At 59.7% G+C, this 23,341-nt stretch overlaps 2 protein-coding genes across 2 annotated transcripts; one reads left to right on the forward strand and one right to left on the reverse strand.

The window, feature by feature from the left end:
• Window positions 1-229: 229 nt before the first annotated feature.
• MTERF4 (mitochondrial transcription termination factor 4) lies at window positions 230-1,484 on the forward strand. The gene is made up of 3 exons (XM_059478892.1): window positions 230-581; window positions 660-844; window positions 922-1,484. The coding sequence occupies exons 1-3, from the start codon at window positions 230-232 to the stop codon at window positions 1,291-1,293; spliced, it is 909 nt and encodes a 302-aa protein (XP_059334875.1). The 3' UTR covers window positions 1,294-1,484.
• A 1,307-nt stretch (window positions 1,485-2,791) lies between these two features.
• SNED1 (sushi, nidogen and EGF like domains 1) lies at window positions 2,792-23,072 on the reverse strand. The gene is made up of 33 exons (XM_059479574.1): window positions 22,806-23,072; window positions 19,870-20,157; window positions 19,238-19,378; window positions 18,375-18,537; window positions 17,315-17,440; window positions 17,090-17,203; window positions 16,225-16,338; window positions 15,865-15,978; window positions 15,628-15,744; window positions 15,228-15,353; window positions 14,864-14,968; window positions 14,312-14,425; window positions 14,072-14,188; window positions 13,522-13,638; window positions 13,326-13,442; window positions 13,072-13,185; window positions 12,818-12,991; window positions 12,540-12,653; window positions 11,834-11,947; window positions 11,290-11,403; window positions 11,095-11,208; window positions 10,278-10,574; window positions 7,779-7,962; window positions 7,582-7,694; window positions 6,881-7,159; window positions 6,381-6,525; window positions 6,032-6,114; window positions 5,187-5,273; window positions 4,878-4,994; window positions 4,422-4,509; window positions 3,751-3,834; window positions 3,556-3,594; window positions 2,792-3,201 (listed from the first exon to the last, which is right to left on the reverse strand). The coding sequence occupies exons 1-32, from the start codon at window positions 23,007-23,009 to the stop codon at window positions 3,558-3,560; spliced, it is 4,335 nt and encodes a 1,444-aa protein (XP_059335557.1). The 5' UTR covers window positions 23,010-23,072; the 3' UTR covers window positions 2,792-3,201; window positions 3,556-3,557.
• Window positions 23,073-23,341: the final 269 nt, after the last annotated feature.

A 23,341-nucleotide genomic window follows, 5' to 3' on the forward strand; every position in this document is an offset into this window, starting at 1 on the left:
CCGCGCCCCGGCAAGGATCGGCTCTGAGGGGATCGGAGCAGGCGAGGCGCTCTGCCCAGGGCACCGGGCTGTTCCGCCCCGGCTGCTCCTGCCCGGCCCGCAGAGGCCGCGCCGGGCCCGGCTCCCACCCCGCCCCTCTCCCGCTCCCCGGCGCTGCCCAGGGCGGGATCGCGGCCGTTCCGGGCCGGGGCGGAGCGGGGCAGGCCCGGCCCCTCCCGCAGCCGCGGCCATGGCGGGGCGGCTGCCGCTGCCGCTGCTGCTGCTGCGCGGCCCAGGGCGGGCTCTGGGGCCGGGCCGGGCGCTCCCCGCCGCCCCCGGGCCGGGCTCTCGGCGCGGCTGCGGGGAGCTGGCGGCGCTGCGGGCCATGGGCTTCAGCCAGGAGCAGGCCCGGCGGCTCCAGGCGCTGCAGCCCCGGCTCGGCCCCGAGCGCCGGGAGGCGGCGGCGGCGCAGCTGCTGCTGCTCGGGCTGAGCGCCGAGGCCGCCCTGGCGCTGCTGGAGCGGAGCCCGGCGCTGCTGCGGCTGCCCACGGAGCGGCTCCGGGAGCGCGCCGAGGAGCTGCGGCGCCTGGGGCTGGACGCAGGTAGGGCGGGGAGCGGGGCTGGGGGGACAGCGGGGCTGTGCCGCTGAGCCATGCCCGCTGAGCTGGTGCTGCCCGCAGGCCGCCTGCAGCGCGCCCTGAGCCGCTGCCCGCAGCTGTTCCACGTGCCCCGGAGGAGGCTGGAGGCGGCCGTGCGGCTGCTGCGGGAGCGGTGCCTTTTCACGGCCGAGCAGCTGCGGGAGGTGCTGGGGACCTGCCCCGCCGTCCTGCTGGAGGAGCCGAGCACCCTCCATCACCAGTTCCAGGTGAGAACCGGGAGCCGCGTTCCTGCGGAGCCGCTGCGGGAATGGGGCTGTGCCTGACACCCCCGTTCCGCCCGCAGTACGCCTACTTCAGAATGGGGGTCCAGCAGAAGGAGATGGTGAAGGCTCGGCTCTTCCAAATGCCCTTTGCCGAGCTCCGGAATCGCCACATCTTCCTGGAGCGCCGGGGGCTCTATGAGACCCCACACAAAGGACAGACCCAAATTAGTAACCCAAAACTGAAGGACATCCTGCAGCTCTCGGAGAAAGACTTCCTGGCCAGCCTGGCCTACTCTACCCCAGAGGAGTTTGAGGTCTTCAAGAAGCTGCTGGCTCGAGAGGAGGAGGAGAAGGAGGAAGAGGAGGATGAGGATGCACTGTACACAGAGGATGATGATGATGATGATGATGATGATTTGGACAGTGATGAAAGTAAAACAGCCCGGGAGTGAGTGGATGAGGCTGTGAGGTGCCAGCCCTGCCCTGCTGCTGCACTCACACTGGGGGCTTTGGGCTCACACCCCACACCAGCACAAGCTGGGGTGGGTGCAGGGCTCCATGGGTGGGGTTCCAATAAATCCCATCTGTCAAATACAACAGCACTCATTCCTTGACCAATTACTTAAAAAAACCCAAACCAAAACAGTTTCCATAAAGTGTTTTTATTAAAAAAAAAAAATCAAACAAAACCCCCTAATTTATTTCCAAGACTAGGTTAAAGCCTTCCAGCTGCATTACATACTGAGCCAGCTGTGGGACAGGAGCTGTGGCTGCTCTGCTGGCTGGCAGTGGGACCAGGCTGCCTGGTGCTGTGGGGACAACTCCTGCGGCTACAGAACTGCTCCATGGCAGGGCCACCTCCCCCTCCACAGCCCATGTCAGCGCTGATCTCGTGGCTGACAGAGCAGGGGCGCAGATACTTTCAGACCACAGCTCCAAACTCTCCTGTTTGGGTTTCCCCTTGCCCTGCTCTCCCTGCTGGGGAGGGCCGGCTGCTTCTCCTGCCCCGGGAAGGCAGGGCTGCTGTGCTGCCAGGCAGCTGGAGCAGGACCAGGCAGCCTTGGAGGGAAACAAGGCCTGTCTGTCCTGTGGGAGCAGAGCTGGAGGTGGTGCAGGAGGGGAGCAGCACACTGGCCAGCTGGTCTTGGCTTCACACTGTCCCTGCCCCCAGGCTGGGCACTGTTACACTGCTCCAGGAGGAAGAGGGTGGTGGCAGGAGCACTGAAACTCCTGGGCCTGCCCTGCTCTGAGAGCAGCTTCCAAGCTGCTGTTTGAGCCGTGTGGCTGAGCAACAGAGCCCTGCTTGGCAGGAGGGGAGGCCCTCCCCACCAGAACAATCCCACTCTGCTGGGGCCATGACACTCTATACCATAACTGTGATATATCTCTGGTATGTGTTAATTTATAATATACACCGTGTACGTTAATACACAAATCTATGTTTAACTAGTGTTGTCATACAAACTCACAAAAACTAGCAACGTTTCTAAGCTACACTTTTTCTTTCCTTGCCTGCCCTGCTGCAGTGCTGGCTGCTGGTCCTCTCCTCCACACAATCCTGCAGCACTGGTGCCACAGGGAAGTGCAGTGCAAGGGAATGGAGTGTGGGGCTGGCTTCCTCACCAAGCCTCTGCTGTGCCCTGCACTGGTGTGGAGGCAACTGCTGGTATGCCTCAGCTGACAGATTTCACCCTACAGATCACATTTTAAATTCCTTTTAGGTGCTCTATTGGTTTCTGAGCTGGAAATTTGGTTAAAAGCAGGGCTTGTGTACAAAGCAAAGAAAAAAGGCAGGCAGTAGAAGCTGCCTCAGTTTCCCCTGCTAGAGCAGAGGGAACAGGAATGCTCCTCTACTGCCCGTGCTCGCCTCACCACTCGGAGCTGCTCACCATTTCTAACTCATCTACACAGCATGTTTCTGGGGGCCAGATTTCAGGTGATGGCTAAAGCTTTTTGGTCTACATTAAACTGTTTTATTTGAGGGTTATAGGTAATTTATAACCTTGGATTACGAGAACAGATTGGTGCAGATGCTGTTGGCAAGGGGCTGGGCTGGTCCCTGAGTGAAGCGGGGAGCCCGTGGCTTGTGCAGAGTGGCTGGGGGTGCTGAGCAGGGCTGGCCCCTCAAGGGGCACTGAGAGGGGGCCAGCAAAGGCAGTGCTGGGCCAGCAGGGGGAAAGGGAGCACTACTCAGTGTGCTGATCCAGCTGCGTGTCCCTAATGGGCCGGAGGAGAGGGAGAGGTTGACACCAGGCAGGAAGTTCAACCCTGCTGTGTTCAACCCCGTGAGCAGATCTGATCTTCCTGGTGTTCAAAAAGCCCTTAGATGTGGAAAGACGAAGCTTCTACTGCTTTAAAACCTGTGGAGGAGGAGGAGGAAAATGAGCTGGTGTGCAGAGTCTGCCAGATGCCCTGCAGCTGGCCTCTGCCCACCCTGTGCACCACCTTGTGCTGAGAGAAGGGGACCTGCAGCCTCCAGGACTCCAGCCTGGCCCTTTCTGTGCAGGAATTTCTTGCTCATATGGAGCTGCAGAGCCAGGGGGAAGCAGAGCATTCCCTCCTGCTTCTCCACCCCAGCCACAGCCAGGAGCCCTCAGACCCCCTGGACATGGTGCCATGAGCAGGGTTGTGCCCTGGCCTGCACCCCTCTCCCTGACTCCCTGCATGAGAGCTGCCCCTGCCTGCATCTGGGGAGGGCTGGAGCAGGTACTTACCTCTAGGGCTTCTTCAGTGTGTGACTGTTGCTTGGCTTTCTGCAAGAGAAGGGAGGACAGCACTGTCAGCCCCTGCCCCTTGGCCATTGCTCACAGACAAGCACACGGCACTGCCATCCATGCCTTGGTCATGTCTGCACCCCTCAGCAAGGTCCCAGCAAGGCTGGCACATCCAGTGTGGGCTGTGAGCTGTACCTGCTGCTTGTCCTCTTGGCAGTGGTGCTCTCACAGCTCTCCTTGTAGCAGATATCCTGGTGTACCTTGTAGACTCTCCTGGACCTGCACACACAGTGGAGATGTGGGAACAAAAGGGAGAGATGTGCTTTCATGAGAGTGAAGGGGAAGTCTGGGTATTTCCCCTGTTTCCTTCCAGGCTGCAGTAGCCAACCTTGGCAGGAATGGGACCAGATTACCCCAATTTTTTCTGCTGTGCTGGGGGACTGATCCCAGCCAGGCCCTTGTGCCTCCATCACAGGGGGGCCAGGGGCAGAGCAGAGCCCCCCTGCCCTGGCACTGAATCAGGGCTCCCCCAGCCCTCTGCTCACAGATGGAGAGGCAGCCAGGAGCTGGATGGGATCTGCTGCTGTCTGGGGGTCACACACACACCAAATCCAACCTTGCTGCCACGCGGGTGGGTAACACCAGGATGGGGCTGTCACTTGAGCCCCGCCCTGCCCTGATGCACAGCTGGGGTGGGCACAGGGGCACTCCAGGCTGCTCAGCCTGCACTGGGGAGGGGGCAACTGCCAGCTGGGGCTGGAGACGGCCTTGAGCTCGCTGTCCCTTCCCCAAAGCCGAGCTGCAGGGAGACACCCCCAGCTCAGAGCACAGGGGAAGGGGCAGCATCACCTGCAGGCAGTACTCACAGGTAGTGGCAGGTGCCTCCTTCCCACACGGGGAATGCCCTGGTTTCCGAGTACAGCCGCGTGCACGAGTGGGGCACCTTCTTGCAGGCTGCTTGGGGAATAGGAGAGGGGAGCTACCACTGAGCCCATCCCTGGCCCTGCCTGCCTGTGCCTCGGGGCAAGGGTCTGCTGAGGCCCCCCTGGCCTCAACACAGCTGACCCAGCAGCAGAAGCAGAGCCCCCAGCCTCACACTGCCTACACAACTCTCTGGGTGAGGCAGGGGCCTGGCAGGGAGCTCAGCCAGGAGCAGAGCCCAGCCCCTCTCCCAGCTGCCAGCACGACACGGATCTCCAGCAAAGCCTGGGCACTGTGGGAGCCCCTGGGCGCTGGCAGGGTGTGCTGGGTGACCATGCTAGGGGACATGCTGTGTCAGGGACAGGCAGCAGCCTGGCCCTCGGGCACGGCGTGGCACTCACCCAGCTGGCAGAGCCTGCCCTTGAAGCCCGGGCGGCAGGCACAGTGGTAGGACTCCCCATCTCTGGTGCAGGTGCCTCCATTCCTGCAGGGATTCTGGGAGCAGTTCTGCCCCTCTCCTGCAAAACACGCTCCACCATCAGAGCCCGGGGCCACAGCTCAGCCCTGCCAAGGCCCTGGCATTGCCAGGGTGCTCCCAGGAAGAGCAGGTGGGCAGGGGTGCCCTCCAAGGAGGGCAGGCTGGTGCTGAGCAGGTTGCCTGTGGGGCCAGGGCTGGTTCCTGCTGCTGTGGGTCTCCCCCTGGAACTTACTCTTGCTCTTTGCCTCACGCAGCTGCAGTGCCAGACTGTCCCAGCTGGACACCTCTGTGTTCTCCAGCTTCACTGGAGCCTCTGGCTCTGGACAATGAGAGGATTAAATGTCACCTTCCAGGCCAGAGCCAGACCCAAAGGCAGCCCCTCCCAGGGGATCCAGCCTGCCTGCAGCCCTGGGGCACTGCTCAGGCCTGAGGCACTGCTTTATCCCTTCCCAGCTGGCATCCCTAGAACTGGGGTGACACTCACTCCTCCTGGAAGGGTTTGGGACACAGAGTCCTGGGCAGAACCAGGATGTGCAGAGAGGCCAAGGGCTGCCCTCAGGTGTGCCAGGCCCCTTCCCCACCCCATGGTGTGGGGTTTGCAGGGTATCTTGCAGGGTGCTCTAGGGTATTTTGGGTTGGGCACTTGGGTTGGTCCCCAGTCTTCTGGGGATGGAAAATGGGGGCTAGGTCTGACTAGTGAGGGGTTTGTCACCCAGGTCCCCTCCTCAGGTGTGAGGCTGCTCTTGACAGTGAGGGCTGAGGCTGCTGGGCAGGCAGGGGCTGCACTGGAGGGCTATGGAGCCACTGCTCAGGCCCCTGCAGGGAAGCAGGGCAGGCACAGTCAGCACTGCCTCCCATCACAAGGGTCCTTCTCTGGGCTCCCCCAGCCAGTCACCCCTCTCCTCGGGCAGGGGTCTAACAGACAGAGCAGATGTTTGCCTGCCCAGGGCCAGGTGAGAGGGCTCCACCCTCCTCTATAGCTCCAGCAGCCTGCCTGGCTGCCACCTCAGCTCACAGGGAGGAGCGGGAGATGGCACTGGCTGGCAGGAGCAGGGCACAAGGCACAAGAGCACTCACGTGTTTTCACAGTGATGGATCTTCCCAGCGCAGGGCCAAACCTGGCACTGATCCTCCCTCTGCCATCCACCAGCTCTGTGAACCTGGGACAGGAGAGCCATGAGGGTACAGGGCACTGCAGGCTCTGTGTGCTGGGGCTCGTGGCAGCTGCATAAAGCATTCACTGGTGGCATCAGGATCTGTGCAAGTCCCATGGGGGAACTACTCTCAGGGAGGGGGCCTGGCTGAGAACCCCAGTGGGAGGGCAAGAGGCTGCACCCCAGCAGGAGCACACCTGGGCATGGAAGCTGGAAAAGGGACTGCCTCAGCCTAGTGCTTGGCTGAGTGGAAGAGCTGAGGCAGTGCCTACCTGGGGGCAGGCGAGGGCTCCTCAGCCGTGTCGTGATCTGCCAGCAGGCGGAGCTCCGGCAGGAAGGCTGGGGGCAGCCTGTTCCGCAGGACCCGCGGGTGCCCGGCTTGGCTCCACCGCCTCTCTGGAGCCCCATCCCTCTGCACTGCACACCAAAGGATGAGGCTTAATGGAGGCAGCGTGAGCCAGCAGCCGACCTCCCAGCCAGTGTCATCATCCCCAGGCTGCCAGGTGGGGCTGCAGGTGTCACAAACACTCTCCACACACCAGGGATGCAGGTGCCCATCACCAAGCTGGAGCTCTGTGTCTGCCCTTTGCTAACCCTACAATCCCCACCTCCCATTCCAGTGGAGCTGTGTCCTGTCCCCATCACAAAAGAGTGATGAGGCAACAAGGGCTCATCACTCTGTTGGCCAAGTGCTTTCCACCCCTTACCCCTTCCCTGCCCTCCCACTGCCCCCCTCGTGCCGCAGCAGCCAGCAGAGCCCGGGAGCACTTACAGGTGCTGACGTGGAGGTGGATGGGCTCGCTGTGCAGCTGGCCCTGCTCCGTGTTCTGCACGGCTGTCAGGGACAGGTGGTAGCGCTGCCCCGGCAGCAGGTCCCGCACCGTGTAGGACACCAGCTTCCCGTTGGGCACGTAGCGGCTCTTGACGCTCTGGGCCGTGGTGACATTGATGATGTACCCCTCCGTGGTGCCAGCAGGCGGCTGCTGCCACGCCATGGACACAGAGGTGGCGGTGACGTGGGAGGCAGTGAGGTTCTGTGGGGGGAGAGGCCCTGCAGCAGGCAGGGGATGGGGAGGAAAGCGGTCAGAGCTGGTGTCCCTGGATGGTCACATCACCTTATACCAGCCTGCCTGGCACTGCCCAGGCCAGCCCCGAGCCTGCTCCAGCCAAGGGATGCTCAACACTCAGTCCTTGCCAAGACAGACAGAGCCTCACTGCACCCTGGCACCCAGGTCAGGCCTTGCCTTCTGGCTGCCAGACAGCAGAGGATGAATTGCACCCATGCATGGGGCTGGTCTCAGAGACTGAACAACATTTGGCAGGGGAGCACATGCCAGAGTCTTTCCTGGCCTCCCCAGCCCTGCCTGCACACCTCCTGCTGGCTGTGCTGGCCAGACAGTCTGGCAGCTCCCACACCTCTCCCTCCCCACAGCTTTCCTGCCAAGCCAGGATGGCAAAGACAACCTCACTCACTTGTCCACACATGAAAAGGGGCTGTGGCCAGGCTCTCTGAGGGGTGGTCTTCCACTCCCAGGCCGCTCAGCGTTGTGACATGGATGATATACCTCTCTCCTGGCTGCAGGTCCCTGTGCAGGAAAAAGACAAGATGGGAAGGGGTGAGCAGGGCAAGCTGAGGGAGGCAGACCCTGGCACCCAGCAGCAGCACTCACAGGAAGGTGTACTTGGCCACGCTGCTGTTGAGCTCCACGGTGCGGGCTGCCAGGTCCCCCGTGTGGCGGATGGAGACCCTGACCCTGCTGACAGTGGAGTGCTGCAGGCGGTGCAGAGCCCAGTGCACCGTGATGGCGCTGGCAGTCACATTGCTGATCTCAAAGCCTTCCACCGGGCGCGGCCCTGGCCGGAGCAAGCACAGAGCACTGCGGTCACCCCGGGTCACCCCTCCCTTCCCTGTGTGCCCCCAGGGCGTCCTGAGGGCACCTCTGCATCGCCTTCCCCTGAGGAAGGGCTCAGTGCCACCTCTCCTCAGTCCCCAGGCAGGTGGGAGGCACATCTGTCTGCCACCCACAGGGCCTTGGGCTGCTCTGCCCCAGCCCCCGCCACAGCTCCAAAGGGGCTGCACTGCCCAGGCACAGCCCTAACCATAGAATCATCAAGGCTGGAAGAGAACTAGGATCATCCAGTTAAACCATCCTTCCAGCACTGTCACTATAACCCCTACACCACATCACTCAGCACCAGATCCAGATGCCTCCTGAACACCTCCAGGGATGGTGACTCTACCTGGATATCCGATTCCAATGTTTGACCACCCAAAGAGTGAAACATTCTTTACTACTATCTAATGTGAATTCTCTGTCTTGGCTTTAAGCCATTAGTTCTTGTTCTCTCTCTGCATTCATGACAGAAGAAACCAGCCTTCACCACACTACAACCTCCTGTCAGGGAGTTTTGGAGAGTTATGAGGTCCCCCTGAGCCTCCTCTTCTCAAGGCTAAACAAACCCAGCTCTCAGCTGTTCCTCATCAGGTATGTTTGCCAGACCCTTGGCAAGCCTTGCTGCCCTCTCTGGCCATGCTCCAGTGCCTCAATGTCCTTTTTAAAGCGAAGGGCCCAGAGCTGAATGCACTGCAGCCTCGACAATGCCAAGCACAGAGGGATGATCAGTTCCCTAGTGCTGCTGGCCATGCTGCTCTTGATACAGGTCACGATGCCATTGGCCTCCTGAGCCATTTGGGATCACTGTTGGCTCACGTTCAGCCAGCTGTCAACCAGCACCCCCAAATCCCTTTCTGCTGAAGAGCTCTTCACTCCTCCCCCAGCCTGGAGCTGCAAGGGGCTGCTGTGACCCAAGTGCAGGGCTCAACACTTGGCCTTAGTGAACATCATGCTGTTATCCTCAGCCCTTTGATTGAGTGTGCCAAGGTCTCTCTGCAGGGCCTTCCTACTCTCAAGCAGACCAACACTCCCATCAACTTGGTGTTGGCTACAAATTCACTGAGGGTATACAAAATCCCTAGGTCCAGACCATCAGTAAATACGTTAAACAGGACTGGCCCCAAACCAAGCCCTGGGGAACCCCACTAGTGACTGCTAAGTCCAGGGCACACTTCAGGTGGCCATCCTGACCTCAGCATCCAGCTGTGGTTTGAGGCCCCATGAGATGGTGTGCATTATGCTGCCATCTCCTCCCCTGGGCTTCCCTTGGTCTCAGCCTGCTGTGGGAGATGGGGCTTTACCACCACCATTCTCCTCTCCTCAGAGGCCATCTGCTTTCCTAATTCCCTCCATCCTGTTGGCATTTGCTTTCCACACCTGCCTGCCCTAGGAAGTGGGATCAAAGCTGCTCTGCCTGTCCATGGCCCAAAGACATCACTGTGCCCCTTCCTCTGTGCATGGAGCAGAGGTCCCTGACAGACACTGCCCTCGCTGCCATGTTCCCACACCAAGCCCAGCAGTATGGCAGGATTGGTTCACAGGATTGCAGAAGCCCTGCTGCCTGCCTTGCACAGGGGCTCCTCATACTCTCCTGGCACAGTGACAAGGAGCAGGACAGCCTGGCCCAAATGAACAGGGCTCAGGAGCAATTCCCACTGCAAGCTCCCTGGACAGGGTGAGCCACAGGGCGTCAGGCCTTTTACTCACAGCAAAGAAAACAGCGATTCTCTGTGTCAAGCACTTTCCAGAGGCCCTCAGATTTTAGGATCTGCACCAGCAAATCTGCTAGGTTTGATACCATGCTGGAGCTGGTGGCAGGCTGGAGGTGGCAGCACAAACCCTGGCACGTGCAGGGGCCACGCACGCTCACGACCGTGATTGTCACAGACATCTTTTATGAAAAATCCTTTCCTTAGGATTTTTCCTCCTGAGAAGCTGGAGGCCTCAGGAACAAAATGTAAATAATGATTATCTGCTGCTGTGGAATGCAACAGGTGGATCTGCGATTGGTCTCATGTGGTTGTTTGGAATTAATGGCCAATCACAGTCAGCTGTGTGACAGAGAGTCCGAGCCACAAACCTTTATTCCTTCTTTTTCTATTCTTAGTTAACCTTCTGATGAAATCCTTTCTTCTATTCTTTTAGTATAATTTTAATGTAATATATATCATAAAATAGTAAATCAAGCCTTCTGAAACATGGAGTCAGGTCCTCATCTCTTCCCTCATCCCTGTGAACACGGCCACACGTGATCCCCCTGGGGACGCTACTCACTAGTGCGCGTGGTGAGCATGACGGGCCTGCTGATATCATTCTTGTTGTTCACGTTGCGTTTGACTGAAAAGACAGAAATATTGTAGGCTCTGCCGGAGGTTAGTGCCCGCAATTGGTGGGCAGAACGACTTCGGTCCACAAAATCTGTCCTGCGGTAAGAGCCGTCGAGGGATACGTACGTCACGGCGTAGCCGTCAATGAGTTGCCTGGCAGCTGCGTCCTCAGGTGGGTGCCAAGAAATCAACACACCAGTGTCCTCCACCCTTTCCACCTTTAATGAGGTTGGTGGCAGCAATTCTTCAGGGTGTGTGCAAAAGCAAAGGGGAGAGGTAATGCCATGAATCTTTAGAGAACAGACCCTGTCAGCAAGCGGCAGAACAGCGGCGATAAGAGGACGAGGTCCTCGCTCGTTTTGCCTGGCACACCTGGCAGGGGCTCTCTGGGTGTAAGCCAGCCCTGGCTCAGTGGGCACAGGAGGAGCCAGGGCGCCAGGAGCATTCCCTGATATCACTGGTGGCCAAGCACTTGTGGCCACTGCGGGATGGGGCGAGGGGTCTGGGGGAGGCCAGTGCCAAGAGGCTTCTCTTGGATGCCTCCACCTCCCCTCCTGAGGGCATCCGAGGGATTGCCATTGCTGCAGGGGAAATCTGTCCCCCGTGTCCTGGTGCCCCCCCAGGGCGAGCCCCCAGCCCTGCCCAACTCAAGGAGTGCTGCTGGTCCCAGATGGTGCTGAGCCCCTCGTGGGTGGGTGGTGGGCACTGCCAGGCTGGCGTCAAGCCCCACATCATGTCCTGGTGCTGCTGCTGAGGGCCTTTACCTTTTTCGCAGTTCTTGCCTGTGTAGCTGACTTTGCAGGTGCAGCTGTGGGTGCCATTGCTGGGCAGGCAGTAGCCTCTGCTCCCACAGGGGCTGGAGAAGCACGGGTCACTGGCTGTGGGAGAGGTGCCAGGTTTGGCAGTGTCAGCAGTGCCCCTGACCCCAGGGCCACCCTGTGCTGCCCTGCCTGACTCACCTGTCTCACAGTGGTAGCCGAAGAAACCCTCTGGGCACACACAGAGGTAGGAGCCCCCGTAGCTCTCACAATCCCCTCCATTTTGGCAAGGGTCTGACTCACAGGCATCCACTTCTGGAGGGGGAAGAAGGCCCACAGTGAGCATGCCAGCAGCCAGCTCCCAGCCTCCATGAACGAGCAACAGTGACAGACCCCTGAGGGGGCAGCAGGGCAGATGCATAGCCCAGAGTTTGGCACAGCTGGGCTGGACACTGAAACCCCCACTGTACACCATGGTGCCCATATCCCCAGGAAAGTATGGACACCTTGGAAAGGAAGTCCATCACTGGTGGACACTTCATTCCTTGTTCCCTCCCCCCCAGAGCAGTTTCAGCTCTGCCCCCGATACTACAGGCAAGGAGGTGCAACAATGAGCAACCAGGTGATGGCTTGGGCTCAAGGTGTCCCAGACAGCAAGGAGCCACCTGGCATGGTGCCAGCCCTGGCAGTGTCCTGGTGCCACAGTCCAGCCTCCCACTGACCCCAAGGAAGGGAGAGCCCCTACCTGTCTCACACTGGGTGCCCAGGAAGCCCTCAGGACAGGAGCAAGCAAATGACCCAGGGAGGTCTTGGCAGGTCCCGCTGTTCTTGCAGGGTTCCGACTGGCACTCGTCAACATCTGGGGTGCAGAGGGAAGAAAGACACCAGCTCAGCACAGACGTGGCTGGAGCTAGGGACAGGGGCTTGGAGAGCAGCACTCCTCCCCCTGGGCATGGACCCTTCCCATGTCATTTGCCTCCCCAAGCCCAGTGGCCAGGAATATCCCTGCTACTGGATGCCCACTGCCTCAGGCCTGCCATGAAGAACATGGCATGGAGACATTCCTTCAGGGACACCTGGGGACAACTGGCAGTGTGGGGCTGTGCCAAGAGATCCATCCCACAGGGTGCCTGTGTCATGTCCCCTCATCTAGCTTCCAACTGCCCACCTTCTCCTACCACCGTCCTCTGCCAGATCTCAGGGAGCTCGGCTGGAGCCACCTGCCAGAGTTCTACCACCTCCCACACTGCCCATTGTCCTCAAACAGGAGCAGTGTCTCCCTGGTGGAAAACCCTACAGTTGGCTGGGAGCCCTGGGAAAGAAGGCCTTGCCTCAGGCTGATCCAAGCACACACTACTCCTGGTAACATAGCTCCTTTGCAATCCATAGGGCTTTCCCAAGGGTGGAGGGGGAGGGAGGCATTGTGACAGTCCTGGAGCATGGTCTCTTACCCAGCTCACAATGGTGGCCTGTGTAACCTGGCTCACACAAGCACAGGAAGGCAGAGACACGATCCTTGCACTGGCCACCATTCAGGCACGGCTGCGACTGGCACTCATCGATCTCTAAAGAAATTTGAGCAAGGGAGAGGCATGAGCACAGGACAGGGATCCCAGGGGGAAGGCAGCAGACAACTGCACTACAGTTCCTGGGGTCACCAAACCATGGTGGTGACCTCAGGCCACTGGGATGGTGTCCCAGGGCTTGCCCAGTCCCCAGCATTCCTCACCATCGCACTCAGGGGGGTCGCTCCAGACGCCCGGCACACGGCACACACGGGGATGGTTGTGCTGGCTGAGGATGTAGCCCAGCTCACACTGGTACTCAGCCAGTGAGCCCACCTTGGTGGAGTTGAAAGAAGCCTGGGCATGCTTCACCTCACTGGGGATGCCACAGTCAACCTCTGTGGAGAGACAGGGGATGAATGGGGCCCACAGAGGCACCCCAAGCTCCCAGCCAGCAGGGGAAGTGCAAGGCCCTTACCAAACTGGCAGTGCTTCCCTACATAGCCCAGGGAGCAGGTGCAAGCATAGCCCCTGCCGAGCTCCTCGCAGGTAGCCCCATTCTCACAGGGGCTAGGAAAGCAAGGGGAGGGCACTGGAAGAAGAGCAGAGCAAGGAATGAAACCAGAGCCAGCCCCAGCAGGGCACAAGGAAGGGGGCTCCAAGCAAGCAGCGAGCTCCTGACAGCCACACTCACCATCCCCCCAGGCAGTGGCACACCCTCCCCAAACCTACCAATCTCGCAGTGCCGGCCGGTGTAGCCTGGGGGACAGTCACACTTGTACTTGCCGATGTAGTGGAAACACGTGCCTCCGTTCTGGCAGGGCCCCGAGGCACAGGGGTCCGGCTTACCTGGGGGCACAAGGCGGCCGTGAGCCCGGTGGGCGGGGCAGCTGCCACCTCTCCTCCCACGGGGGCCGGGGGGCTGTACCGATCTCGCAGTGCTTGCCGGTGAAGCGGTAGGGGCAGGAGCAGTGGTACTCGCCGTCCGCCTCCCTGCAGGTGCCCCCGTTGCGGCAGGGCCCCGTGCTGCAGAGCCGAGGCTTGGCTGCAGAGAGAGCCCAGAGCGGGGTCACCCAGAGCTGCTGCCCCACACCAGCACCCACCAGCCCTCCTGAGGGAAGCCTGACTGCATCCTGGGTCCTGCAACACCACATAAACTACACACATGCAGATGTGCTTGGGGCCAACTGGTGCATGATACTGGGAGACAGCTGGCTGCCCCCAAGGGCAGAAGTTGTGGCATGTAAATAAAAACCACCAACACTGATGGTGTTGTAGAGGAAACAACTGATCTGCTGTTGCAGCTGTTGGGTGACAACATTCATTCAATCCCTCCCTCTACCCTGCAGGATGGGATGGGAAAACCTGCACCAACTTCCAGCTCTGCAAGCAACTGTTCATCTCCCAAGAAAGTCAAACAGAGCCCTTCTCCCAGCCTGTGCCAGGTGCTGGTGCCACAGGGGGCACTGTGGAGGTACCTTTCTCGCAGTGCATGCCCAGGAAGCCTTGAGGACACTCGCAGCTGTACGAGTCATCGTGAACATTGCAGGAGCCCCCATTCAGGCAGGGCTCTGAGTCGCAGGGGGACGGCATTGCTGCAGAGCCAAATGCAGGGATCACTGAGGACATGTGGCCAGGGGTGCAAGGGCAGCTCCCCTTGAGGTGAGGTGAGGGTATCCCCACCCCAGGGCTGTTCCCACATCCCCGTGGAGTCTTACTGTGGTTGGTGCCATAGCTGGTGTGGCAGACACAGAGGTAGCTCCCGCCATACTCCATGCAGTACCCGCCGTCCGGGCACTGTGTGTTCATGTTGCACGGTGTCGTGGTGACTTCTGCAAACACATGGCAGTGCCAGCCTCTTTCAGTCAGTGGCAGGAGGACACCCACATGGAAACAGGAGTCTCCCAACTTTGCAGGGTCCAGTGAGGCAGGACAGATCTTCTGGCACACACAGTGCAAATGGCAATGCTCAGCCTGGACGCTCAGTGAGCTTCAGCAAGGGAGCACACAAAGGCCACAATTCCCTCCCCACCCATGGGAGCTGAGCTGAGGCAGAGGCTGGGAGAGGCACAGCTCCAAGGAAAGGAGCTGATGGAGGTGGAAGCACTGCCATCTCACCAGGTGACAATATTTCCAGGCTCAGATTCCGTGTGTGTCCCTGGCACTGTGCTAGGCCCAGGCATGGGCAGTGCCTCCTTGCTGACCCACAGGCTGCCTGACTCAATCATCCCAGAGGGAATGAACACAGCAGGCAAGAAGCTTTCACCTACCGAATTCACAGAGCAGACCAAAAAACCCAGGAAGGCACTGGCAGACGGTGACATTCCCCTCCAGACAACTGCCCCCATTACGACACTCACAGCCCTCAGAGAGCTCTGCAAGACAGGAAACAGGAGCTTCCTGGGATCTCTCCTGCTTGTGGGCTAGGACAGATGCCACTCACAGGGGATGCTCAGGTGGGCAGCAGCCCTGAGGCCCTCAGACACACAGTCACAGCCTCCTCCAGGAGGACAGACCTGCTCAATCCCAGAGCCCTGAACAGGCCCTCTGGGGCTGCTGCTTCTCCCTCTCATGAGCACCAAGGCTCCCCTTGACATGCTGCACCCCACCCCAAGTCCCCTGGGCTGTACTCACGGTCTCGGCAGTCCTGTCCAGTGTAGCCCTCCTGGCACTCACAGACATAGCCCCTCTCAGTCTCCAGGCAGCTGCCTGCGTTCTGGCACGGCTGGGAGAGGCAGGCGCCGGGCACACGGGGCCCACCTGTGGGGAATGGGGAGTCTGAGCTGGACAGCTCCAGTGTGGGGCTGGAATACCCTCTGTCCTGGGCATCCTGCTGCAGGTTTCAGCACAGTCAAGCAGCTCTGCAGGGAGGTGTTCCCTCCTGGCAGCACCACAGCTGCTCTGCACATGCCAACCACCAGTTTAAGCAGTGCCTATGGCTGACACAGCCCCTTTGCAGCCATGTGCCCATTCCTGCCCAGTGTCCCTGACTGCAGTTCCCGTGCCAGGCTGGTCAAGGCACAGCCTCACGCACCGTACTGGCAGTTGTTGCCATAATAACCCGGGGAGCAGGTGCAGATGTAGCGGCCAGGGCGGATGTAGTTGCACGTCTGCCGGTTCTGGCAACTCCGGTCCTCGCAGGAAGAGGAATCTGGTAAGGGGAAAGCAAGGCAGTGAGCAGGAGGAGAGCCTGGGCTTGGGAGAGGGCCATGATGGCCAGCAGAACATGGGGGACACAGTCCCTGCCGTGGGACACGCTGGGGCACAGCACCTGTCTCGCAGCGCTGTCCCACGAAGGGCTCCAGGCACACACAGGTGTAGTTATCGACCAGGTCCATGCAGTGCCCGCCGTTCAGGCACGGGCTGGACTCACACTCGTTCACCTCTGCAAGGGGAGGCCAGGAAAGGTCATCAGGTCATGTGTGGGCACAGCCAGCTCACCTGGTGCCTCCTTCCCAGCCTGGATGATGCTCAGGAGGGTGAAGGTGATGGACAGAAAAAATAGGTGCCATTGGCAATTCCAAACATTCCCCTCCCAAAACTACATCCAGGAATGAAGCTGACTGGGAAGGAAGCTTGCCAAGGTAAGAAACATCATCATCTCCATCCCATTCCTGTTTCTGTCACCCACCTGTTTGGCAGTCCTCCCCTGTGTACCCTGATTGGCACAAGCATTCTGCTGTCCTGTTCACCACCTGGCAACTCCCACCATTCTGGCACACCCTGTTCTCACATGGTGATTCTTCTGCAGAAGAACATCAAAAAAAGAGAGGCAGGGGTGTCAGCCTAGGTGCAGGACTAGCACATGGCGCCCTCTACGTGTGGTGATACCAGGCCTAGGCAGAGTATGGACTGGAGCCACCCATGCACCTTCTGTCAGGAGACAGTGGCCATGTCCCCAGTTATGACTGTTCCCAAAACCTGTCCTCAGGCAGCTCAGCTCTTTCACCCCACCACACCTCCTGGAAGTCAGTGTGCTCTGCTGGGCATTTCTCTCTCCCTTCCTTCCTCCCCCACAAGTCAACTCCCTTCTCGCCTTTTCCACTGGCGCGGCCGCTTGCTGGGAGCCAAAAGCTTTGGCGGCACTTCCAGCGGCAGGCAGAGGCCAGCACTGGGGGAAACCTGTAACCACAGCCCTGCCAGGGACTGGGAGGTCTCCCCTGGCTTTGAAGAGCTTGGGACCAGAGCATCACCTGCAAAAGCAGGGCCTGCAAGGCTTGTTTGAGCACTGGCTGCCAGCTTTTCTGGCTAAGGGAGTGGTGGTGGAAGAGTGCTGGCAGCGGTGCTGAGCACAGCCCTCAGAAGAGTCAGCAGAAGGAAAGGCTCGTGGCCAGAGAAAAGTTTCTTTTGCCTGAAGCAAGCTGAAATCCAAATTGGCTGTCACAAACTGCTAGAGCCCAGCAGCTACTGCAGGAGCCCTGGTCTGAAGAGCCCTCCCAAGGGCAGAAGTGCCCCCAAACCTGGGGTCTCTGCTTTTCAAGGGCCACACTGCTCACCAGTCTCACAGTTGTTGCCTCTGAAGCCTGGCGGGCACCTGCAGGTGAACCTGCCAGCACCGTTGAGGCAGGTGGCTCCATTCTGACATGGCTGGGAGAGGCACTCATCCACATCTGAAACACAGCCCCAGGTGGGGACAGGAGCTCAGGGCAGAGACAGACAGACTGCCAGCACGCAGCAGTGACACTGAGAGCTAGACCTGCTCCCTGCAGCAAAGCGCTCACCAACATGGCACCTCTTCCCAGTAAAACCGGCCAGGCAGGAGCAGGTGTAGGAGGGGTTCCCCGTGATGCAGTCCTCGATACACTTCCCCCCATTCAGGCAGGGCCGCAGTGTCAGGCACACAGAGGCTGTGGGAACAGGCAGTGATCCCCTGTCACCCCACCCTGGCAGGGCTCACCTGCCACCTTCCAGCCACACCAGTGCCAGGGTCTCTCCCTGCACCCGCCCGGCTCCCTGGGGTGCTTGGGGAGCCCGTGGGGCTGCCTGCCTGATGGCGGGGCAGGGGCTGCTCCTTGCGGGCTCCCCTGGGACAGGGGGCAGTTTCACTCCTCCTGTGCAAGGGGGAGAGGCTGCACAGCTCTGCAGCCTGCCTGGGGGGAGGTCTGCTCCACTGGCTGAGGGGACATGAACATGCCCTCACTTATCATTCAGGGCAGAGGGAAAGGGGACGGGGAGAGCCCATGTACAGAAAATCCACCGATAACGCAAGACACACAGATCACGAGTGGGAAAACACGGCCAGGGGGAAGTGGGGATGAGGAACTGGAGACCAACAGCTCTGTGGGGGACATGCCAGGACCCCCAGAGTGGGGAGCATGGACCAGGCCCTGGCAACCTAACCCCACATGGCAGGCTGGCATTCAGCAGCCCTCCATTTGGCTCAGCCCGATGTACGAGGACTGATGGACATATGCTCCCCCCAAGGGTGCTGGTCCCTCATGCCCTGCCTGGCAGTGGGTTGGCAGGGGCCCAGCTGTGCACATCACCTCCTCCCCAGCCTCCTCATCACTCCCCACAGGCTTCTTTAAACTAAGAACTCTTCCTCCCCTTCCCATTTGCTCTCCCAGCCGTTCCCAGCCCCAGGGCAACCACAGGTGCCATGCCCAACCACAGCTGGTGCTGAAGACAGTCCCCACATAGCTGCCTCCCCTCCCTCCCCAAAGCCCTTCCAGACATCTCTTCCACCCCGCGGAGGTGGGGGTTGAGGCAGGGAAAGATGGGGCTGGAGAACAGTGTGGGGTTGGGTTGGGAGTTAAGTAAACCTAACTGCTGTCCTCTTACTTGTATTGCTGCAGCCCCCCACTTGCACCTGGGCATCATCGATTCTGAACACCCAGCGCCCGGGGATACCCACATTTGTCGTCATCTCCACGTCAGCGATGTCATCGGTGCGGGATCCGGGGATGTTGAAGTAGCGCTTTCCATCACCGGCGTTAAAACCTGCCTGGAAGGACAGAGGCACAAAGTAAAGAGACATCACTAACGCATGGAAAAGGCAGCTGGAGCAACAGGACTCATCTCTCCTGTCACATGGCACCACTGGTGGCACCACTCAGACCTCCTTTCCCTTTCCACAGGCCAGCGCTCAGTCCTGTTCACATGACAGGACACCAGGGTGAAGCGAACACTTGGCCTGCTCAGTCCCTTCCTGGGAATTCAAATCCCATTTCCTTCCTCTCCACCTGCAGCATCCTGCCTGCTGCAGGCTGGCAAGAAGGGAGCCAAGCACGGATCAACTTGTGTGATGGTAAATTCACACATCCAAGTGGGCACTGGGGTTTTTGTGGGTGTGGGTGTTGGCTTTTTTCCCCTTTAACACAACAACACACACAGGGATGAAATAAAACTACAAGCAAAAGCTGTGCTAGCAGTGGCAGCTGCTCTTAAAGGCTGAGGTTAGGAAGGAAAAGGGACTGTGAAGCAGCAGCCAAGGCAAAGATCTGTGGTTTTGGGATAACAAAGCCCCCTGTATGGTCTCAGCTTTGGGAGCCAGAGCACACACAGATATTTAAGAACTCTGAAGAAGAAAAAACAAAAAACAAGCAGGGGGAGATTTTCCACCTCCAAGAAACCCAAACAGGAGCCACGAGCTCTCAAGGTGGATGTGCTACCCAGGCACCCCAGGGGCTACATTTGCCACTTACCTGTGCTGCGATGCCACCGAGCCCAGCAAAGTCCCCCCCACTGCTGGCGTGCATACCCGTGGTCCAGGTGATGGACTCATAGTTAAAGATGGTGAAGGAAAGCTTGCCATCCGTGATGAGCACAATCTGGAAAGTGTTTACCTGCAGCAGGGAGGGGAGGAAAGCAGTGAGGGACGATGAACCAGTCCTAAAATAAAGTGACAGAAACTGCATTCAGCAAAGGGATGTTTCCTTCAACCCCAGTCCTCCTCTATGAGCAAGGGCATTAGAGTTTAATTATTTTTAATCCTAACTTGTTGTGATCCTGAGCTACAACAGCTTGCTTCTCATCTCAGAGGAATGGGAAAAATGGGGGGAAATATGGATATTGAGTATCTGAAAGGCAAAAGGTGCCTCACTTTTGCCCAAGAAGGCTGATGATGTAAAGCTTCCACATGGCACAAGGAGGAGGGTTTGGTATTGCTATCCCACTACTGCTCTGCCACAGCAAGGTATGGTGACGGAGCCATCATGGCCAACATGGCCAACATCATGGCCAGCTGAGCTCTGCTGACAGCTCCATGCCAAGTGGAAGGTCTGGCACCACACTGAAGGCACACGGGTGGAGTGGCTGCTTTGCCTCAGCTACTCACTGGTGAAAATGAGTTGCCCCCGAAGAAGGTGACTCGGTACCAGGTTGCAATGAAGACCCACTGTGCAGAAAACTCTGGGAACTCAGGGAAATACTGGGCAATGTCCCTGCTGGCTCTGTCCAAGATGGGCTGCTCGGTGCTCTCTCGGTAATATATTTCACCTGCCCGCCGATTATCCACATCTGCCCAGAAAGCAGCAACCACACGCCGGTCCTTGGAGATGGGGAAGGCCACTGGTGTGAACTGGGACACCTCCTTCAGGAACGAGATGATCCCGTTGTTGTTTACCTGCAGAGAGCAAGGGAGAAGAACGGGTGGCCACAGTTGACTCCTGCTGCCAGCAGGAATCCATGTTTTAGAGATGCTTTCTATTTCATCTTTCTCTCCCCCTCCCCTTTCCACAAATATTGGAGCGCTTCCCCTTCCTGTCCTTAGAAGCAGAGACGTGCCTGAGCACCCACAACAGCCCCATCCCCCGGCCCAGCCTCCTGCTCGCTGGAGCGCGGCTGCGGCCGCTGCCCGAACAAACCCAGCCCTGTTCTCCGGGCCAGGGGAGGGGAACAGCTGCACAAACTGCAGGAGCCTGTGCATAAAACAAACAGTGCCCGGTGCGTGGGGCCAGCTCACGGCACCGCTCTTGGCAGGGGAGAGGCTCCCAGGCAGCCCAGGGGGCTGGACCCTGCTGCAGGGGGGCTGCGGGCACTGGCCCAGGGTGGGAGGAGCCCCGCTCCATCCTCCCACCCGCCCACAGCACTCCGGGTGAGCCAAGGGGCTCTTGGTCACCTGGGCACCAAGCGCCACCACCCCGTGCAAAGCTGCTCTCATTAAAGTGGGGGATGCCAGACCCCCACGGTGAGATAATTCAAGCTGTTCCTCAGCACTTACTAATTGGGGCAATTAGGGTTCTGGGATGCATGGCAGAGGCAGCCTGAGCTCAGGGAAGGAAACTGGAACTAGTGGATGTTGCTGACTGGAGTGCTACCTCCCAACTTGGGGATGCAGTGGGAATGAGGAAGGTGAAGAAACTCCCTGCCTGCCGGAACAGGGATCAGAGGGAAATGCTCTCACCCTGAGCTCCCAAATTCCCTGGAGGTGACCCTGCCACAGCACCGTGACTGCCAGTCCAGTCAGCTCCAAGCCACTCTGCTCCCCAGCCCACAGCGACCGTGGGACAGGCAGGAACACTCAGACTCCAGCCAAGCTCTCCAGGCAGGATGGAAAAGGGGGCCTGGTACAGGCAAGAGGTTCTCAACTGGAGACAGCAGCTCTGGCACGCAGGCAGGCAGTGGTGTCACACTCGCGTGCCAAAAGGGAGCTGGGAGCCAGCATCCCCAGGAGCCATGTGGAAGCCAGAATGCTCTCACCCCAGCTGCCAGCACACCCAGGCACGGGGGGGCTGAGCTGTGCTGGCCTTGTGCAGTCCCTGGGGGAGCTCCCCAGTCCCTGAGGAGGGTTCACAGCCCCTCCATTTGAGCACAGGGCAGTCCTTACTGTGACTAAGGGAAAGAGGATTCTGTTTTCCCAAAGCCTCTGTAACCCCACTGTGTCCGCAGAGGAACATTCTTCCCTTGATTAAAGCAAGATGGGAGAGAACCAGAGCCAAGAAGGGCTTTTTTTGTTGTTGCTGGTTTTTGTGAAGGAGGAGGGGGGTGGTTAGAGGCAGCCCTTGAGAACAGAGGTTTCCAGGTGAACTCAGCCCTGTGCCAGTCCCCCTGGACAGCAGCTCCCTGGGGAGGAAGGCTCCTGCAACATGGATTTCTGTGCTGGGGGCAGGCAAGCTGGCCCTGCAGAGTGGGGTTTTAGCTCAGGGAAAGGGGATACACTGTCCTCTGATCCCTGCAGCCCCTCCAAAATCTACAGCTACACTGTGGATCCTCTATGGGACAACCATCATGTCACCTGGCTTCTCCCAGCCCCTTCTATCCTCCCACAGTGGCTCAAGCCCCAAGCCTGGATCCCTCCCACCCAATGGCAGGGCTGATGCTTTGATCAGGGGAAAAACACCAGGCAGGACCAAGGACCCCCTGTGCTGAGCCAAGGCAGTGGAATGGTACAAGAGCCCAGCTCTGGGATGGCATCAAGGCAATGCTCAGCCCTCTCCTCTGCCACCTGGGTCTGGGTCATCGCTAAGCCCAGAGCAAACTGGGGAGATGGGATCAAGATGCTAAAGGATTTACTATTCCAGGTGGAAACTGGGATGGGGAGCCCAAATCTCACTTCTGGATGCAAGACAGCACCACCCAAAAGGCTCCATGGTCAGCCAGGCACTTGGGCTTGCCCCTCTGGCCACAGGGGACATGCTGGGCCAGGCATGACTCCAGTTCTTTGGCCACAGTCCCCTCCTGGTGGCTTAGAGGTTGCAAGGGAGTGTGTCACCAACAGTCCCAGTGGGCACAGGGAAAGGCAAGGGAATCAGATGTGCCGAGTGGGCAGCCCAAAGTGCAGCTGTCTTTATTCTAATCACACCCAGAGCCCCACCAACACCCCTTTGCCAGGGGCCACCACTCTAAGGCTGCAGCACACCAGCTCTGGGCTCCTGCCCTCCAGATGTGCCCGGCTCCCTGCTGCCGGGATCCCCCAGCATGTCACCAAGCCAGTGCCACACGCTGTGGGTGTACAGGGAATGCAGGCTCCAGCAGGGCTCAGTCCCAGCTCCCCACCGTGGGTGAGCATTCCCAAGGCACTGGGGCCAGGATCTTGCCTGGGGACCCCCACACCGAGCCAGGGGTCCTGCGTGCTCCCCAAACCCACCGCACCATCCTCGGCACATCGCTGAGGCTCCCAGTGAAGGGGGACCACCTGATGGCCCCCAAGGAAACTCAGATTCATCCAAGCACGACAGGAAAGAGGAGAGAAGAGGAAGGGAAGAGGAAGAATGAAACAGAGAAGAGGGAATTAGAGGGAGGGAAAAAGAAGGAATAGTGGGAATTACTCACATAGAGGCCAGTGTGCCCCGCACCGAAGAAGGGGAAGGGGATGGAGAGGGGCCGGAGCTCGGAGCCACCATCGTCCTGCTTCCGCGTGGCGGCGTCGCCCTGGGCCGGTCCGAAGGGGTAGAAGTCGCCGAGCGGCACCTCCGCAGCGGCCCTCAGGCACCAGCCCAGCGCCACCAGCACGGCCCAGCCTGCCAGGACCTGCATGGCCGCCGGCACCGCCGCTCGCCTCTCACGGCGGCACCAGCCACGGAAGCATGGCGGGGGCGGGGCAGGGCGGGGCAGGACGCCCGCGGAGGGGCACAGGGAGGGCGGTGGCTGATGCTGCTGCCCGGAGCCGGGCGCTGTGAGCCAGGAGCGGGGAGCCCGGAGCGATCCCCTCAGCGCCGCTCGGAGCAGAGGCCCCTCGGCCCCACAGCGCTCCGAGCGCCCTCACCCTGCCGGCCACGCCCCCGAGCCTCATTTGCATAAACGGGGTGTGGCCGGCCAATGGGAGCGCGGCGCGCGGGGGGCGGGGCTCAGGGGCGGGGCATTGGGGG

Source organism: Ammospiza nelsoni, chromosome 10 (assembly GCF_027579445.1).
Source record: "Ammospiza nelsoni isolate bAmmNel1 chromosome 10, bAmmNel1.pri, whole genome shotgun sequence".
Classification (NCBI taxonomy): domain Eukaryota; kingdom Metazoa; phylum Chordata; class Aves; order Passeriformes; family Passerellidae; genus Ammospiza; species Ammospiza nelsoni.

Bases quoted from the DNA above. Each gene is read 5' to 3' on its own strand.
- MTERF4 (XM_059478892.1), top strand. From the start codon at position 230: ATGGCGGGGCGGCTGCCGCTGCCGCTGCTGCTGCTGCGCGGCCCAGGG. The intron at 582-659 runs GTAGGGCGGGGA...TGCTGCCCGCAG, and splicing joins GCGCCTGGGGCTGGACGCAG to GCCGCCTGCAGCGCGCCCTG. The intron at 845-921 runs GTGAGAACCGGG...TTCCGCCCGCAG, and splicing joins CCCTCCATCACCAGTTCCAG to TACGCCTACTTCAGAATGGG.
- SNED1 (XM_059479574.1), bottom strand. From the start codon at position 23,009: ATGCAGGTCCTGGCAGGCTGGGCCGTGCTGGTGGCGCTGGGCTGGTGC. The intron at 14,426-14,863 runs GTAGGTGAAAGC...ATGTGTTTGCAG, and splicing joins TGGTCTGCTCTGTGAATTCG to AAGTCACCACGACACCGTGC. The intron at 6,526-6,880 runs GTAAGTGCTCCC...TTTGGTGTGCAG, and splicing joins CCACCTCCACGTCAGCACCT to TGCAGAGGGATGGGGCTCCA.